Source organism: Monodon monoceros, unplaced genomic scaffold (genome assembly GCF_005190385.1).
Source record: "Monodon monoceros isolate NGI ecotype Baffin Bay Population unplaced genomic scaffold, NGI_Narwhal_1 Super_Scaffold_11, whole genome shotgun sequence".
NCBI lineage: Eukaryota > Metazoa > Chordata > Mammalia > Artiodactyla > Monodontidae > Monodon > Monodon monoceros.
Window position 1 is genome coordinate 122930163 of NW_021703767.1, and position 19414 is coordinate 122949576.

General features: G+C 42.6%; 1 protein-coding gene across 2 annotated transcripts in view; it reads left to right on the forward strand.

Moving 5' to 3' along the window:
- Nucleotides 1-19414, forward strand: part of NMNAT3 (nicotinamide nucleotide adenylyltransferase 3) — a 115292-nt gene that overhangs the window by 38445 nt on the left and 57433 nt on the right. For both annotated transcript variants that reach the window (XM_029214338.1, XM_029214339.1), the window contains exon 2: nt 11160-11309. In XM_029214338.1, coding sequence (XP_029070171.1) covers nt 11160-11309 — 150 coding nt within the window. The remainder of the gene's footprint in view (nt 1-11159; nt 11310-19414) is intronic.

Genomic DNA, 19414 nt, shown 5'->3' on the forward strand with positions numbered 1-19414 from the left:
TCGTGCGTGCGCACTCATGGATTACCACGTATCACAATGTCCTGTAAGAAATGCCAGCAGCCAATGGCTACCAGATAAATACATTTGGTTCTTCATCAATCATGGGAGCAAATTAACGTCTTTGCTGGCTTTTAAATTCATGCATAGTAAAGAAAGTCACCAATTCCTGACTTCGTGGGAGGGAACCTGGTGCAGGTCAGCTGGAGTGTTGTGTATGACCTACTGGTAGATATGTTGGGCCTCTTTGATTCTCCCAGCCCAGACCCAAATCGGCTGGAACACTGGCTTCATTAAATCCTTGATTTTGTGCATGTGGAGCTCATGCCCTGAGATAAACAGTGGCCTCGTTTGGCCTGCTCTAGCAGGAACAGGTTGAATCTGTCAGGGACAGTGCTGTCTTTACACAGGGTTGGCACACATGAATCCTGCTTCCTAACTTTGTAATGGAAGGCTTCCTCCTCTTCTCAAAGCCATGTAGGAGATGTAGTCCTTATGTGTCTCTTTTGTTCATGTTCATGGCACCCCCGTGGATGGATGTTGGGATATCCTCATTTTAAAGAGAATTGGAGGGCTTGTTCAAAGTCATAAAGCTTGGAACAAAAAGCCAAGCATTTTCCATTCCAGGTGCAAGCACAGGCAGCCTCAGTTCAAGGCCAGAAGAAGTGCCCCATGGGCTTCACTGTTTGAGTGTCCTTGTGCGCATGAGAGATGTTGGCCTGTGCGCGAGCTTCGGTGGGGACGTGGGCAGGGCCTGAGCTGCCTGTCCTACTAATGGCTTCTGAAGCAGTAACTGAGGGAAGAAACAAGATAAGCTTTGTCTGTTAAAGACTCATAGAGACTGCAGTCGTTCCTGTGAACTGCCCACCATTTAGGCCTCATCTCTGGCCAACACAAAAGTGATTACGCATAACATTAAATATACGTTGGATGAACTTGGTTAAAATTTTTAATTAATTACCGCCCCAGACCTGGCTCAGGTTTGATCTGACTTCATAGATCACTGCACAGATTTGCAGTTTTCTGCTCATGACCATCTCATTCTGCTTATAACTCAATAAAGAAGGGAAGATGGGCTGCTTGGCTTATAATTTCTGGAGGAAATTATATTACATGAGATGGGAAAGGATTGCTCTGGACCTGGTTATGTTGTGCCCCGTGAAATTCTCAAGTGAACACCTATCTTTTAGCAGTAAGGCTTGCCCGCATCTCCCCTGCTGTGGTTCACTGGGCGTCCACTGGCCTGGCCTGCCTTCATGGAGGGCCCAGCCAGCTCATGATCTTTATAGGTATTTCAGGAGCTCCCTCTCATCATCCTGATGCCTGGGGGAACTTGACAGCAGTGGCAACTTGTTTTCTTTTTTAGTGAATGAATGAACAAGCAAGGTAAACAAAGTTGTCTTCTTTGTTAGAATTTTTACATCTGATTTTAAGGCTGGTCCTAAAGTTCAAGGCAAGGGGACTTGGGATAGAATAGAAAGCAGTTTGATGGAGCAGACACAGGGAGGGGTTGGAAGGTAAGTGATGAGGCTGGTAAAACAGGTCATGACCAGGTTATAAGGGCCTATGGATGCCACGCTAAGGAGTTTCAACGTTATCCAGAATGTGGGTGGTCGGCAGGGGATTAAGCTTGTTACAAGATCCCTTGGGCAACTGAGCCGAAGATGGATCAGTGAGACTGGAGACAGGAGACCAGGTTAAGAGTGCACTCAGGTCCAACTGAGAAATAATGAGCCCCAATCCAAGGCAGCGACTGTGGAATTTGAGAGAGGGCTGGATCATAAAGATGTTACAGAGGTAGAACTGACAGGCTGTCAAGGCCAGGGAGGGGGAAGAGCCCACATTGCTGCCAGTTCTGTGGTTTGGGCACTAGAAGGGCCCTGGTGCCATCCCCTGCCATCATTATGAACAGTTCTGCATTTTGCTGACAAATAGGGAAGCCCCTAGGGCTGTAGAGGGTGTGGGACTGCTTTCCCAACACTAACTGTGGCTCATCGCCCCCTGCTGGACTGGAGCGGGACCCTGGGCATGCACCCTGGACAAGGCATGGACGGAGACACAGAGAGGACAGAGGAGTCAAATGACGCCTTTGAGGGGCAATCAGGAATCAGGATCCTGGATGGGGCCCAGCCAAGGCAGCAGACACGATTCATGGGGTGAGAACAATATTCGAGTCTGGAAGGGAGCTGACACCCCAGATGGAGGGACAGAAGTCTGCCTGGGGTAAAATAAAGCAAACTGGAGACTAGGAAGAATTGGTTGTTGGAAGCACGGGGGGAGGGTGGACAAAGCTGGGGCTCTGCTATTCTGGTTTGAGGGACGTTTCCTCCTCAGTTGCTTCTTCCTGCTTCAGCCTAGACCATGCCCTGAAGTGTCCGGTGCTCCCTGGCTCTCATTTCGATCTACTTTTCACTTGTACCTTGTCCCCCAATGAATGAGGTGAATATTCCTTATTTGCCTTCCACTCTGCATTAGAACCCCTGGGATCCCTGCCCTTAGGGATTTGCAGCCTGCTAGGCTAGAAAAGTATGTGGACTCAACCATATAGACAGAGTGTCACCTTGAAGAGGTCAGAGGACGGATCACTGACTTCCAGGTGAGCTACCAGGAGGAGCTCTGTGGGAGGGTTGGTCCGGAAGAGATTCTAGCTCTAGGAAGTGGCAATAAACAGAGATCCCAGAAGCAGAAAGACTCAGAAGACACATCAGAGCATGGCAGGTGGTCCCAGCTTGGTGAGGAGATGGAGAACACGTAGGGAACCGAGAGGGCAGTCGGGGGACAATTAGGAGAGGTAGAATGAGGCCAGAATCTCCAAAGTTCCAACGCCAGATGAAGGACATGACCTAGCACATAAATGCCAATGGAGAACACATTACCAAAGACTTTATCACGGGCTTGGCATAAAGGCCCAGGTTTTATACGGTGCTTGGTGCATAGTAGACACTCAATAGTTTGTCACATTCATCTGAGTGATTGAACCCAAACTTTAGAACTAGTTAATCTGCTCAGCATATTGAGAAGAGATTGGATTGAGGCCAAATTGGTGGTGGGGAGGTGATTCCAGAGTGTCTCTTACCAAGTGTGGACGCCCACACTGGGGGCAGGGGTGAGACTGTCCAGTCCACATCAACTGCCCCTCTCTGGGAACAGCATTGTACACTGGTGTGAGCCCCAGTGACCATGTCTGTACCTGAGGATCCCATCCAGGCTGGGACCATGACACTGCCCTGGCCCCTGTCCACCCTGAGATCTCATGTTCAGCTCTTCCTTTATTCTGTGTGATGGCCCGGTGGCCTTCTGATCGTTCCATGCTCCTTCACTGCTTTGCCTTTGGTGGGGAGGGGAACCAAGATAACCAGAGCTTCCTTCTCTTGTTTGCATTTTCCCTAATTGATACAAGAAAGTAATGACATCCTATAGTACGGCAGGTCTCGGTCGTGATGGAAGGTGACCTTATGCAGAGAACATTGGACACACTCGGAGGCTAGTTGTATTCAGGGGACATGAGGAAGGATGGGGAGGTGTCATAGCTAACTGGCAGGTTTTGATCGTGGGTGACTGGAAACACAGATAAGGGGTACGAGCAGCCAGAAGCAGGTATGGGAGGTGATGAATTCTGATTTGGACACACGGAAAAGTTAGAGGTTCTGGAGAGCCTCTTATGGGCCAGGCACTATTCTGAGTGCCCTACGTGGTCAACAGCAATTATCTTCATGACAGTCTGAGGAGGTAGGTGTAATTATCTCCATTTTCCCTATGGGTCACTGAGGCTCGGAGTGGTTAATTAGCTGATAACTGCAGGGCTATTCACCAAATATTTCTGGCTCTCTAACTTTGGGACACAGAGTCAGATTGCATTTTCTAACTTGTTGAACTTGGGTGCTGTTGTTGGAAGTGACATGTGCCCATTTGAGGCCAAGTGACCTTCCAGAGCCTTCTTTTTCTCTGCTACAGTGATTGACTATATTCCAGGTAGTGACTCCTCCATTGACTTGAGTCCTGGATTGAGGGACAAAGATGAGGCAGAGCAGAGCCCCCAGTAGGCATGGACTGGGCATGTATAGGAACATGAAATAAACCTTCATTGTTTTAAGCTACTGAGATTTGGGGGTTGTTTGTTAATGAGCCTCACCTGGCCTCTGCTGACTGATACACTCAAGGTCATGCCGTTAGGAAGTGCTTGTTGGTTTTGAATCCACGTCTGTCTGGCTTGTTATCAAGCCAGTGCGTGGCCACCCATGGACCTGTAGGGGCCCATAAGCAAGATCAGGACTAGAACAATAGATTGGGTGTCATCTCTACACATGGGTTAGGGAGTGGAGAGGAAGAGATAGGGTGTTAGTCTGTGGACTTTGGCATGAGGCTTATCTCTCTCCCTCATGTTCTTTCTATCCCCAGGGTTTGTGGTCAGCTCCACATGCCTGCTAAGTAGGACATCACTGCTGCCTGCCGGGTCTGGTGGTTCAGAGACGTTGGCTTGAGTTTGTCAACAGCTGCACACTCATAACATTGCTAAAAACTTCACAAACTCTGAAGCCTGGAAATAGCCCAAGTGGTTTGAGGTTTTGCTCACTTGTAAATGTTTGAGTATTGTGTCCACAAATTGCAAATTGAGTAACTCAATTTTGAGGCACAACTGTTATTTGGAAAAGACCCATCTAGGAATGCAAACTCCTTGCAAAATGATTGTGCTTCATTTTTGTCAAGTATCAGAAAACCATTAAACAGCCAAGCCATATGGCAAATGCCCACTCGAAGCAGAGTGTGACAGCACACCATAATGAATCCGTCTTGGGGGTAAGGCGATAGGACAGAGTCTGGCTTTTGTGATCTACAGAAAAGCAGATTCATTGCTGCACATTTCAGCCTTCTAGAGTCCTGAGTAAGGATTTTTCCTCCCATGAAAAATTCATAGAAAAAATTAAGTGATGGGGCTTCCCTGGTGGCACAGTGGTTGAGAGTCCGCCTGCCGATGCAGGGGACGCAGGTTCGTGCCCCGGTCCGGGAAGATCCCACATGCCGCGGAGTGGCTGGGCCCGTGAGCCATGGCCGCTGAGCCTGCGCGTCCGGAGCCTGTGCTCCGCAACGGGAGAGGCCACAACAGTGAGAGGCCCGCATACCGCAAAAAAAAAAAAAAAAAAAAAAAAATTAAGTGATGGTAGAATTTTTTTCTCTTAGATGTATTTTCCCTTTCAAACAATATCTATTTGAGTTTCTGGATATAAAATAGGTTTAACTGGGGCAATAGGAACTTCTAAAAGTTTATACACTTTTCATTCCTTTATAGCCAGATTCAATAAACATTCATTAGGTATCAGTATATCAGTTTGAATTAGGTTTAGCTGCATGTAACAGAAAATAGAAAATAATAGTGGCTTAGGAGGTTATTTCTCTCCCCAGTAAAAAAAATACCTGGAGGTCGGCAGTCCAGGTCCTCAGGGTCCTGACTTTCTCTTGGCTTATTCTCTGCCAGACCTAGAGTTGATCCTCAGGGTCCAATCTAGCTGCCATACCCCAGCCATCACATTCTAGACAGGAGGAGGGGAGAAGAGGAGAAAGGCATGCCTTTCCCTTTTAAAAAGAGTTCCTGGAAGTCCCACCCAACACTTCTATTCATATAGATCACTGGCCAGGCCTTAGTCACATGACCTCACTGGGAATGTAGCAGCATGCCCAGCCAGGAGAGTGGATGCTGGGAGCTCACCAGCAGACTCTACCCTAGCTGGTGTCCTCGATATCCGTTCTTCCTGAAAGATTGGGAGGAAGAGGCCAGATTTCATTTACCCCTGTACCTCCAAGGCACTAGCACAATAGCTGGCATGTTAATGTGCTACTTTGCACTCCTCATCGCAGACCCCAGGCACCTCTTCTCACCTTCTGCCTCCTCTTATACCTTCTTTGTTTAAAGTTGGCAAGTTGGTTGCGATTTGGGGCATGTTTCTTCTTCATTTTCAGATGTTTTTCCTACCTGAATGACATTCAACTATTCATTCCTCTGTTTCTCAGTATCAACTCTTAACTCGATTCCAGGGATAAGTGATGCTTTGAGTTGATTGTTATGGTTGGAGCTAGACAGAAACCACAGCAGTGGCATGTGGGAGTGGCCTTTTTTGGGAGCATTCTTCTCTGGTGACAACTCAAGCTGGTCTGACTGAGCCGCCTGCCAGGCGGGGGATGCTGACGTGTTCCTAAAGCCTGCCAGGTTTTGATCAGTGGGTGACTACAAAATGGTAGGCTCTTTTTCAAACAAGGTGAATAGGTATATGGAAGCAGATGTGGGGATAATGAATTCCGTTTTCAGTATAATGAAAGAGGAAGGAGCTAATATTTCTGGAGAACCCCCCATGGGCCAGGTACTGTGCTAAGTGGGTCAACTCCGATAACCCTCAAGACGGCCCTAGAAGGTATGTGTAATTATCTCCATTTTCCATGTGACTGAGGCTCGGAGAAGTTGATTAGACTCTTTACCAGAACGCAAGCACCAACCCTTCCCTTCCAGGCGTGTTGAAAGAATCAGCGCCAATGTGTATAAGGTTTTCTGCCCAGTGCCTAGCCTGTCACTCAGTAAACCCAGTAGCTGTCACTCAGTTCCTCCCTCCTATGACAGTCGAAATCAGTCCCAACTCCTGAGTGTGGGATTGCAAGAGAGCTCGTTCCATTCCTTGGGCTCCTCCAAATCTTTTGAAAGTTCTCAAAACTGAAGATCCAGGCTGCCTGCTTTCCTGCGACTCTCATAATTAGGACGAGCGCTTAATTGGCATGTTTGTTTCCTCCAAGGGGTGGCTGGCAGAGGATCCTCACACGACGGAGGAGGCTGGCTCTGCTTTTGTTCTTAGCAGCGCTGTGTGCCCATAGCAACAGCGAGTGAATCTGGCAAAGTTGAAAAGAAAAAGTGCCCGGAGTTTACTTGAAGGTTGATTGCCCTGGAAAAGTTGATACTCTTGCGCAGATGGAAATGATCTCCCCGGGTCCTGAAAAATGTTCTCGTCAACCCCACGAATCCAAACTGTGCCTCTTGTTTTCTTTAAGACAAGGAGTCCGGTCAAGAGGTCTGTGTAATGAAAGATGTTTGTAGAATCCATTTCCATTCTGCCCAAGTCCATCTGCTTTTTGTCTATAATAAACGGATGTTTTCGGCCACTTTCCCGGGCCAGGTCCCGTTAGAGGCACTCACCACAGGGAAAGGTAAACCGCCTCCCAGTTGAGCATTAGCGCGTTACGTCCGCAGTGGTGGCACTTAACCTTCCCGGCTCGCCTTTCCTCTCTGTGTCTCTGCAACAGCCTGTGACAAGTGGGCCAAGGGGCACACACTTAGTTAGAATTTAGTACGCGTGGGGCACTGGCCAGCATCACATTACCCGCTGACTGAGGAGAAATGTGGGCAGCAGGAAAGGCCATCCTCTGGGAAGCTGGGGACTGCCTGACCTTTGCCAGGCAGAGGGGTCCCGGGGGTAGCCATCCTGGGGCTTGCTTCCCGACACACCATCCTGGGAGCACTTGAGAGCGCTTAAAATCCTTCAGAGGTTCCTCATTGCCTATAGGATGAAATCTAGACTCCCCCTTGGGGGACCGCGTGATCCTTGCACCCTCTGCACCCCCCGTCTTGGGCCACCCACTCATCAGCGTACACAGCCACATCTATGTGCTGTTAGTCCATCGCCCACCTTAAGTGGTGGTTTCTGAACCTTTGCAATGCTGGTCCCTGTGCCCGACACACCTTTCCATATCCTCCTTATCGGCTCAAGCCCTGTGCCCTTCCTGCCCCAGGCGGAAGGTCACTTCGGAGCGCCTGCCCCAAATAGATGAGTGTGTGAGTTCCTTATGGCTGCTGTGACAAATCACTACAAAGTACTGGCTTAAAACAACACAATTTTATTTTCTTATGATTCTGGAGGTCAGGAGTCTGAAATCAAGGTGTCAACAGGGCTGCCCTCCTTCTGGAGGCTCTAGGGGAGAATCTGTTTCCTTGCTGATTCCTCTCGCCCTGCTGGGTCCTGGCCCTCCCTCCATCTTCAAAGCCAGCAGCAGAGCATCTTCCTGCCTTCTGATCGCTGCTTTGGCCCTTATGTCTTCCTCTGTGTGACCCTCCTGCTCCCTTTTATTAGTACCCTAATCATGTTAAAATTGGCCCACCCGGATAATCCAGGATAACCTCTGCATTTCTGATCCTTAATTTAATCGCGCCTTCAAAGTCCCTTCACCTGGCAAAGCCACAGCTGATGACCTCCAGGGTGGAGGAATGACCTTGGTGTCAGTGTGCAGGAGGCTCGTATATCCCTATTGATGGGCTCCTGGCATCGAAGATGACACAACAAGGCAGGAATATGTTGCTTGCTTTCAGTCTGAGTTGGGTGGAGTGGGGTCTTGGGGAGGGGCCTTAGGTGCCCCTGGGAAGCTGGAAAGGTCAGCTTATATCCCTGGAAGGCCCAATCCATTGACTGCTTGGGACAGAAACAAAGAGAGGAGGTCACCATCTGAAAAGGAGGATGCTTGGTCAGGGAGAGTCCCTCATTCTCTCGTTTGTGCCACATTCCTGAGTACCTGTGTGCCAGGCCCCCTGCAGGAGTTGAGGGGCCTAGATGAACAAGAAACCTCCCTGGAGGAGTTCACCTTCTACTTGGGGAAGAGAGACGCGGAAACAAGGCAGTGACAGGTCTGTGGTCCGTGAAAGAAGAAAGTGATAAAGTGACAGGTACAGTTAGCATGGTGGGGGTGTGAGGAGGCACTGGCCTCCAAGGAGAGCAGCTTGAAGGCAGGAGCGAGGAGGGCGTTCGTTTCTGGTGGTCGGAAGAGCATTTGCACCAGCAGAAAGGAGCTGTGTGTTGTATTTGAGGAGCTGGATGAAATGCTATCGGGATGACTGTGAAGTGGGAGGCGGTAAACTGGAGAGGGGGCGGGATCCGGAGGTGGAATCTGTTTGCCTTGCCTCCAGTTTAATGATAAATTCCAAGAAGACCGTATGCCACCTTCTCAACTCGTTAAATCCCTCAGCTGCAATTGCTGTTCACTCGGTGGACCTCTGTTAAATGCTTATTGGTGAGAAGGCTTTCCCAGTAGCAAAAGTCCCCCACACTTGCTTCATCTCGCCAGATACTATGACATGATAGGGCCGATGAGTCACTTTTATGGCATGCATCCGACCTTCGAGAGGCACTCACATTGGAGCCTGGTGTATTCTCTGCTGAATCCCTGGAGGGAGTCCATTTCAGCCCTATCATTGTATTTCTCTGGGTTTGGGCTTGGGAGGGTGTTTAGTTGAAGCACGTTGGCATAAACAGACGACGCAGGTGCACTGACCTCGTTCCTGAGCCTGGGAATGTGGACCCACTGCGACCTCCAGCCTGAGGTGCGGCTCAGACAGAGTCAGTCGCTGTCAGAGCGGCGTGGCTCAGTGTGACCACGCAAGGAAAGAAAAGACAGACACACACTTCCTATATATCATTTGTTCTCCTTCCCATCGTCGCACTGCATCGCATTGATGCCACCATTCAAACTAATGTTCTAATTTACAGTTTTGGGGAACTTTGGAGAAAATGGATCAAGACCCCAGGTTACCTGAGATGCTGCAGTTACATGTTGTAAGGGCTCTAAAAAAAATAATGTTTTGTCAGAACGAAGTAGAATTTTGAAAGGCTTCCTAACAGTTGTAGAAAATGGCCAGCCTCTTCGGATACACTCATTTCAAGGCTGCTCTTGTGACTAGCTCAGCACACTCTGCAAATACTATCTCATTAAAGATCCGCCCTCCAGGGCCAGCAGTGGTCACCAGGCTGCTTTCTTCTCACGCAGCAGGGGCTGTCCCTGCTGCCTCAAAGGAAGTGGGAAGAAACCGCGGCCCACCTATGTTGAGAGTTTTTTATCCTCACACCACCATAGCTCAGAACACTGCCAGAACAACTTCTCTATGTACCCAAGGAGGTGCTTAAGCCTTCCCAGTACCAGGAGGCAGGTCCACTCCCAGCTGGCCGCTGCCCTTTCAGTCTCCACCCAGCTCTCCTCTGGGCCCACCCTCTTGTCTCCTTACCCTGTAGCTTTCAGCACCTGGGTGAGGTTAGAGTAAAGCAGAAAACAGCCTGGGCTCCAGGGCAGGTTGGCTGATAGGGGCTCTCCTGCCACTGAGGCACTGCCTCCTGGAATGTTCATGAAGAGTTTCACTGGAGTTAGGCCTTGGTTTGACTCCTAGTTCTACCTCTTACTGGCTGTGTGACCTAGGGCAAATGATAGTCCCTCTCTGAGCCTCAGTTTCCTCATATGCAAGATGAGGATAATATTACTTACACTTATAGGGTTGTTGTGAGGATAAATGAACTATGTATGGAGAGTGTCTGGGCCTGACCCTCTCAAAAAATGCTTGGGCCCCGGATAAAGACAGTGAGTGACATCAGAAAAGACCTGTAGATTAGATTATAGTCCTGTAGCAACGTTAATTTTCTGATTTTAATCGTTGTTCTGCAGTTATATAAGAAAATGTCTTTGCTCTTAGAAAACACATACTGAAGTATTTAAAGAGGTATTATGTCTACAACTTATTCTCAAACATTTCAGAAAAAAATTATAGGTATTTACAGATATGTATGTGTATATGGAGAGGGAGAATGAATGTAGCAAGTGTGGTAAAATGTTAACATTTGGGGACTCTGTGTAAAGGGTATATAGGAATTCTTTGTACAAATTTTGCAACTTTTTTTGTAAGTCTGAAATTATTTTAAAATAAGTTTTTAAAAAGTTCCGCTCTGCTCTGAGGCCTGTGACTTTATTTGGACTATCAGAGATGACATTCTGGGCATCTTACATATGCCTTTTGACCAAGGTGATCCATCAGAGCACAGGGAGGATGTAGAGGTTATGGGCAAAACATGGTCTTTGGGTCAGGCTGCCTGGGTTCCAGTCCTGGCCTTGCAGCTTCTAAGATCCCTGAGCTGTATAAGTAACTACTCAGGGTTGAGTTGAAAGCATTTGGTAGGATAAGAGCTGTACCTTGGTGTGGTGCTTGGCACAGTTCCTGGCCCATGGTGAACCTCCTGTAAATGTTGTTATTGTTATTCTTGCCTCCTCAGTCATCTTACAAGTGAGAAGTAATGGCCTGTGTGTGGCTTAGAGACGCTGATCTTGACACTTGTCTTGGTGCCAACTCCCTGACATGAGTTTTTGTCCCAATGAAGGCAGGGTGGCTGCTGCAGCGAGCGTGAATGTGCCTGACAAGATGAAGAGCCGAATCCCCGTGGTGCTCCTGGCCTGTGGCTCCTTCAACCCCATCACCAACATGCACCTGCGCTTGTTTGAGGTGGCCAGAGACCACCTTCACCAAACAGGTCAGTCCCGGGGCCCAGGTCCAATGGAAGAACTGGTGGGTTGGGCCTCTTGGGGCTTTGCTGGCTGCTGTCACCATCCCCATTATTAAAACTGTTCAATTTATTCATTCACAGCATAACTGGTGACATACATTTCCTCCATCATATTCAGAGGGCAAACACCCCTTAGCCGTGTGACATGTGTACAAGTCATATCCCTGGCCATAGAGTTGAAATGCTTCTCAGGATCCACTACCTCCCTGTCCACTTCACATTGACCGTTAATGCTAAAAAGACAACTGGGCACGTTATAGAACCTGTGTCTCAATCAGGGCGTCCTTCCTGGGGCTCCAGGAAGCATTACCCACACAGCCAGATGAATAGGTAGCATGTACCTTTGAGAACTCCTGCTACTCTTCAGTGGGTAAACAAACGTTCTGTAATGGGGATTCTGACACGTTCTCCTTTGAAAGAATAGATCTTAGACAATTACAAATTAACAGACTTGTATATAGGGCATTTCTAATACAGATGGCATGGCTTTGCCAGAAATATTTAATCAGCTGGAAATATTTAATCTGGAAATGTTCCATCTCCTTGGCTTTCCATTTCATTATTAAGAGAGTAAAGTGGCATTTGTAATCTGCATGATTATTTCTAAAGAATATAAGTCATTTATTTGTTGATGTCAGATACATATGAAAGTTTTATTCATTACGTATTTATGTATATCTTATGTATCCATATATGTATTTTGTATTTTTGCATTGCTCAAAAATGTTTACTGTTTTTAAACCAAAATCAATTTCTATTTACTTTTAACATAGAAAAAAATATTTGAGTAACATGTAAATCATTTCTTCAAAGAAATTACTTACAAATATTAATTTATTTTAAAGAAATGTCTTTGTTTACAAAACATTTTTTAATTTCTCAAAAAGTTACGTATTTATTTTTAGTAAATAAATAGCTCTGACATAGGTATAAAAAATCCGAACAGTTAACTTAAAACTGGTCAGTGAGCATTAGTAAGCCATATACCAAAGAAGAAATATAAATGGACAGTAAACTTGAGAAAAGCTGCTCAACGTCACTAATAATCATTGAAAATGCAAATAAAAACATAAACACCACAAGGTAATAAGCACCATGAGGGCAGCTACTGTGACTGCTTGAACACCACAGAATTGCCACCGTCTGTCACTAGGCTTATAGCTGGCGCTCAATAAATATCCGTTGTGGTAGTAAATAGTTCTAGCCAATGAGATAGGCAAAGATTAAAGATTGTCAAAATTCAGTGCTGGCAGGATAAGGAGGGAAACAAACACTCATGTATTGGTAGTGATGGGAAATGATAAAACATTTTTGGAGGGCAACTTGGTTTTCCATAGAAAAGAAGAATTGAAGTCTATATACACATCCATAATGAGGAGAAAAATCAATCAATGGAAGTCGAACCAGAACTGATGCAGATGTTAGAATTAGCAGACTAGTACCTTAAAGATTACAATAGTTATGTGACATATGTTCAAAAATTAAGTAGAGACATGGAACATATTAAAAGGACTCAAATATCTAGACATGAAAACTACAGTAGGTGAGATGAAAAATAAACTGGATAGGATTAACAACAGATTAGACACTGCAGAAGAAAAGGTTAGTGAACTTGAAGCTATAACAGTCTATCCAAACTGAAACAATCCAAAATGAAACATAAAGAGAAAAAAGAATTTTTAAAAATAAAGAAAAGAATATTGGTGAGATATGAGATAATTTAAATCATCTTAATATACTTGTAACTGAACTCCTGGAAGGAAAAGAAACAAAGAACAGAAAAAATATTTGAAGAAGTAATCACTGAAATGTTTTCAAATTTGGTGAAAATTTGATTTAATCAAGTAGCTCAACAAACCCCACGCACAAGAAACAGGAAGAAAACAACGCCAAGGTATATGATAATAAGGTTTCTCAAAACCAATAATAAAGAGAAAATCTTAAAGGCAGCTACAGAAGAACAAATAAAGAAGATAGCAGATTTCTTGTTTCTTAATTCAGCAAAAGGGAATTCAGTGGTACAGATCTTTAAAGTACTGAAGGAAAAAAACGTGTCAATCTAGGATTCTATATCTGGCAAAAATATCTTTCAAAAACAAAGGCAAAGTAAAGACATTTGCAGATCTACAAAAGCTGAATGATATCACCACCAGCAAACCTGCACCACAAGAAATACCAAAGTCCTCTAGGCAGAAGGTAGATGATACCAAATGGAAAAATGTATCTACACAAAGGAATACAGAGCATTGATAACCACATGGGCAATTATATATGTTTTTTTATTATTTAAATTTCTTTAAAAGATAATTGACCATTTAAACAAAAATAACAATATATTGTGGGGTTTATAACATATGTGGAAGTAAAATATATGACAGCAGTATCAAAAAGACTGGGAGGGGAAAAATAGAAGAATACTATTGTAAGGTTTTTATGCTATACATGAAGTTTTATAATATCACTTAAAGGTAGACTGTGATAAGTTAAAGATATATATTATAAACCCTAATGCAACCACTAAAATAAAAAAGCAAGCAGTTATAACTCATAAGCTTTCAATGGAGATAAAATAGCATGAGAATATACTCAGTTAATCTAAGAAGGAAGAAGAAGGGGAATGAGGGACCAAAGAATAAATGGGACAAATAGAAAGCAAATAACAAAATGATAGACTTAAACCTAATCATATCAATAATCACTTTAAATATAAATAGTCTAACAACTTCTGCTAAAAGGCAGGCATTGTCAGATTGGATAAAATAAGCAGGACCCAACTACAATTATTTGATGCCTACAAGAAACATACCAAATATAAAGACACAATTAGGTTCAAAGTAAATGAATAGACAACTCTCCCATGCAAACACTAATTAAAAGAAAGCTGAAATAGCTCTAGTGTCAGAGAAAGGAGATTTCAGAGGTAAGAATATTAACAGGAATAAAGGAAGTCATTTCATAATTATAAAGAGGTCAGTTCTTTGAGAGGAAATAATAATCCTAAACCTTTTTAAAATGTAATAATAGAATATCAAAATACATAAGAATAAAAACGTATAGAACAGCAAGGAGAAATAGACAAATCCACAATTACAGTCTGATATTTTAAGTCTCTTCTCACTAATTGATAGAATAAATATGCAGAAAAGTATTAAGGATATAGAAGATTTGAACAAGACTATCAACCAATTCAACTTAGTTGACTTTCATAGAACACTAACCAAACATCAACAGAATACACTTTCCTTTCAAGGGCACAGAGAACATTTACCAAGAGAGACTATATTCTGGGCCATAAAAGAAGCTTCAATAAATGTATAAGGCTTGAAATCCTACAAAATGTGTTCTCTGACCACAATGGAATTACATGAGAAATCAATAATAGAAAGATTTCTGGAAGATTCCCCAAATATCAAAATGGAATAACACACTTCTAAAAAACCCATGTGTCACAAAGGAAATCAAGATGGAAATGAGAAAATATTTTGAACTGAATGAAAATTAAAGTCGAATATATTCAAAAATTTGGGTATGTCACTAAAGCAGTACTTAGGGGGAATTGTAGCACTAACTAAACACTATATTAGAAAAAAAAGAAAGGTTTTAAATCAACGACTTCAGCTATATTAAGAAATTAGGAATAGAGGAACAAATGAAAAACAAAATAAGCATAATAAAGGAAATAATGAAGAACAGAGCAGACATCAATTAAAGAGAAAACAGAAACACTTTACAGAAAATCAGTTGAACCAATAGTTGTTTCTTTGAGAAAATCAATAAAAGTTATAAACCTCTAGCCATACTAACAGTAAAATAAAGAGGAAAGACATAAATTACTATTATCAGGAATGAGAGAGGTGACATAACTATAGATTTTGAAAACTTATATAGAAAATATAAGGGAATATTATAAACAACTTTATGCCTACAAATTTGATCATTTTAAAAATTGGAAGAGACAAATCCCTCAAAAGACAAGCTAACAAAGCTCATTCAAAAATAGATTTTTTTTAAATGAGAAGAAACAGGTAACCTAAATAGCTTTATACCAACAAAAGAGGTTTAATTTGTGATTTAAAAAACATCCCACAAAGGTTCCTGGGAAGATGGCAGAGTAGGAAGCCACAGGAATCTGTCTCCCCACCTAAACAGTAATTGCACCAACAGAATCTGTCTGATGTAACCATTTTGGAATACTGAAGTCTGTTGAAGACGGACTACGTCCAGGGGAAGACATGGACAGATAAAGTGCAGTTAAGTTTAGTCAACTTCAGCTCTTAGCCCAGTAAGAGCTACCCCTCCCCCACCCCCAGCCACATGGCAGGCAGCTGTGCCCATGTTCCTGGAACAGCCTGCACACAGCTTGTGGGAGCCAGTGTGGGGAAAAGGGCCTCTGTCTTCCGAATATTGGGGATCTGTGCTCTGATCTCTGGTTACTGCCTCTGATCACTGATGTGCAGACGAAGGTGGCCAGCCATTGTTGCATCTCCTCTCATTGTTGCAAGCCCCTCCCTCTCTGGCTGAAGTAACTTCCAGGGGATTTAAACAATCAGCACGCTTTCCCCTCCCCTCCTTTTTCTCTTTTTCCCCTTTTGGGAGCCAGACATTAAAGACTAGGACATGCAAAATTAACTGCATATATGGGAAAAATTAAAAAGTGACCACACATGCCTAGGGAAAGTCTGAAAAAAGACTGAGAAGACTTTAACTTTATACTTTGGGCTGATCCTCAGCACAAAGACAGCCTACAACCGTCAAAAAACAATAAGTAATAACAACAACCAAAAATATCAAACCCTGGGGAAGGAGAATCATCTGATTTCCAGAGTTACCATGTCATTAGAGTCAAATGTTGTTTTCAACCAAAAAAATCAGAAGGCATATAAAGAAACAGGAATGTATGGCCCATTCAAAGGAAAAATAAATAAATAAACAAAAATCACCCTTGAAAAAGACCTGATGGCCGATCTACTAGACAAAGACTTTAAAACAGCTGTCTTAAAGATACTCAGATAACTAAAGGAAGATGTGGAGAAAGTCAAGAAACCATCTATGAATGAAATGGAAATATCAATAAAGGGATAGAAAACCTAAAAAGAAACCAAAAAGGAATTCTGGAGATGAAAGATATAAGAATGGAAATGAAAAGTTCACTAGAGAGATTCAAAGGCATATTTGAGCAGGCAGAAAAAAAGAATTAGCAAACGTGAAGATAGGACAATGGAAATTATCAAGTCTGAGGAACAGAAAGAAAAAAGATTAAAGAAAAGTGAACAGAGCCTAAGTGACCTATGGGACACCATAAGGTGGACGTTGTGAGAGTCCAAGAAGGAAAAGAGAAAAAAAGGGGCAGAGAGAATATTTGAAGAAATAATGGCTGAAACTTCCCAAATTTGATGAAAGATATAAATACAAACATCCAAGAAGCCCAACCAACTTCAAGTAAGATGAACTCAAAGAGATCCACACTAAGACACATTATAATCAAACTTTCAAAAACCAAAGACAAAGATAATTCTTGAAAACAGCAAGAGAAGCAAATCAAATTAGAGTGTTATAACTTTTGGATGTTAAATGTAATCCATGGTAACCAGAAATAAAATAGCTATAGAATACACAAGAGAAAATGAGAAAGGAATTTAAACGTTTCACTACTAAAAAATCAACTAAAAGATAGTAATGCAGGAAATGAGGGACAAAAATATATAAGGCATATAGAAAACAAATAGCACTATGACAGAAGTAAGTCCCTCCTTATCAGTAATTACCCTAACTGTAAATGTATTAAACTCTCCAATCAGAAGATGAGGAACAAAATAAGGATGTCCATTCTTATCACTTCTATTCAACATTGTACTGGAGGTTCTAGCCAAAACAATAGGCAAGAAAAAGAAATAAAAGTCATCTAGACTGGAATAGGAAAAAAAATGTTGATGACATAATCATCTTTGGAGAAAATACATAGAAATCTACAAAAAAGCTCCTAGAACTCATAGGTGAGTTTCGTAATGTTGCTAGATATGAGACAAATACATAAAAATCATTGCATTTCTATATACAAGCAGCAAAGAATCATAAATTAAAATTTTAAAATAATACCATTTACAATAGCATAAAAAAAGAAATAAGGATAAATCTGGCAAAAGTGTGCAAAGATCCATATGCTAAAAACTACAAAATATTGTTGCGATAGATTTAATACAACCTAGTTAAAATGGAGAGATATGCCTTGTTTTGTGGGTTGGAAAACTCAACAGTGTTAAGATTTCATTTCTCTCCAAATTTACTTATAGGTTCAATTCAACCCCAATAAGCTTTTTGGTAAAAATTGATAAGCTAATTCTAAAATTCATATGGAAATGCAAATGACCCAGGATAGCCAAAGTAATTTTGAAAAAAATGGAACAAAGTTGGAAGATTGACACTATCTGATTTCAAGACTAATTATAAAGTTACAGTACTTGTTACAGTGTGGTATTGGTGTGAAAATAGTTAAATAGATCAATGGAACAGAATAGTGAGCACGAAATTTGACACCCCCCCCCCTTACATAGATAACTGAGTTTTGACAAAGTTGCAAAGGGCAATTCAGAAGAGAAAGGATACTCTTTTCAAAAAATGGTATGGAACAATTGAATATCCATATGTTCCCCCTACCCCCCCCCAAAAAAAATAACATTCAACCCGAAGCTTGCACCATATACAAAAACTAACTCAAAATAGATCATAAACTTTAATGTAAAGCATAAAACTATGAAATTTCTAGAAGAAAACAGGAGAAAATCTTTGTGACCTTAGGTTACAGATTTCTTAGATAAGACACTACCAAAAGCGTGATCCAAAACAGGAAAAAAAAAAAAAAAAAGACAAATTAGATTTCATCAAAATTAAAAGCTTCTCCTCTTCAAAAGACACTAAGAGAATAAAAGACAAGCCATAGCCTGGGAGAAAGGATTTGCAAAGCATAAATCTGTTAAAGGACTTTTATCCAGAATATATAAGAACATCTCAATACAGTAATTTTTTAAAAAACCAAATAACGCAGTAAAAATTGGAGGAACTATTTGAACAGACTCTTCACCAAAGAAGTTATATAGATGGCAGATAAGCACACAGAAAGATGCTTAACTGCACACAGAAAATGCAGAATAAGATCACAGTGAGATACCCCTGCACCCCTATTAGAACAGCTAAAATTAAAAAGACCAGTCATACCAACTATGGGCAAAGATGTAAAGTAATTGGACTTCTCATACACTGCAGGAAGGAATGTGAATAGTTCAATGGCTGTGGAAAACAGCTTGTCAATCTCTTACAAGTCAAAAATAAAATGTCCTTATCTCTTAGAAAAAAAAAAGTATATATCCATAGTCTAGCAATTCCACTTCACAAACTTTATCCTAAGGCAAGTATGTGGGGGAAACAAAGAATATTTGTATTTGGGAGAAAGTAGGAATGTATTCCCTATATGTCTGAAAGTAGTTTGTGGAATCGTGTTCTTTTCAGGGTGTATAGCATCTACTTTGCTTGACTCTCAGCCACTAAGCGGCTTTTCCCAGCAACCCTGACTCATCAGAAATGCCCCTGTTGTCTTCGCTCTGAGGTTTTTCAGGGCAGGGCCTGTACTCTGCTTTGTGCAATGTGCTGCTTCCCGGGCAGGTACATCTGTACACTGTATTGGGGACTTTGGATACTTCATGTACTTGCAGACTCTCATTTAGCACATGGTCAGGCTCTAGCATGGCTCAGCGAGGTGTCAGAGAATATTCCTCATCCTTAAAGCTCACGATAACCACAGAATGCATGAATAATGAATCATATGGATACAATATATTTTTATATTGCATATGATTTCTGTAACTTAAAGTATTAATAGGTAGAGAGGTCTCACATATGACCTCGAGCATCTTCTTGCCTTTATTCTCAGTCATTCTTGCATAGAAAGTATCTGGTCATTTTTGAAAGTCCAGAATGGATTCTGCCGTCTGTGTCTTTGTGTGTTACACAGCGGGTTGACATCTTTCAACGTTCCACAGATACCTACTGTATCTTCTTCATGCCAGGCACTGTTGCTG